The following is a 289-nucleotide window of genomic DNA, read 5'->3' as shown; positions in this document are numbered from 1 at the left end:
CTGGGGACCCCCTCAGAGCCAGGAAGGGAGGCGGGTCATGCCCCTGGGCCCTGGCCGGCTGCTCCCTGCCGCGGTGCTTTGGTGGAGCAGGAGCCTGGTGGGAACACTCACGATCTTGCCGAAGCATCGCTGCATCTCCACGTAGGACTGGCAGTGGTGGTGGATGTTGGTTTTGCAGTTCTTGCACCTCAGACCAAATTTGTTGTTGACTGGCAGGGGAGGGCGGAGGGAAAGGTGGAAGGGAGGGTCAATGGAACACGGCAGCCGGGGGGGCGCCCGGGGCGGGCCC

At 65.4% G+C, this 289-nt stretch overlaps 1 protein-coding gene across 1 annotated transcript in view; it reads right to left on the bottom strand.

Moving 5' to 3' along the window:
- STAC3 (SH3 and cysteine rich domain 3) overlaps positions 1-289 on the bottom strand; it is a gene marked incomplete at its 3' end in the record, with an annotated part of 2,791 nt that overhangs the window by 2,009 nt on the left and 493 nt on the right. The window contains 1 exon segment of the mRNA XM_008936767.1: positions 108-209. Within this exon segment, the coding sequence (XP_008935015.1) occupies positions 108-209 (102 nt within the window).

Source organism: Merops nubicus, unplaced genomic scaffold, assembly GCF_000691845.1.
Source record: "Merops nubicus isolate BGI_N331 unplaced genomic scaffold, ASM69184v1 scaffold40473, whole genome shotgun sequence".
Taxonomy (NCBI): Eukaryota; Metazoa; Chordata; class Aves; order Coraciiformes; family Meropidae; genus Merops; species Merops nubicus.
This window is presented reverse-complemented; position numbering and strand designations above follow the sequence as displayed.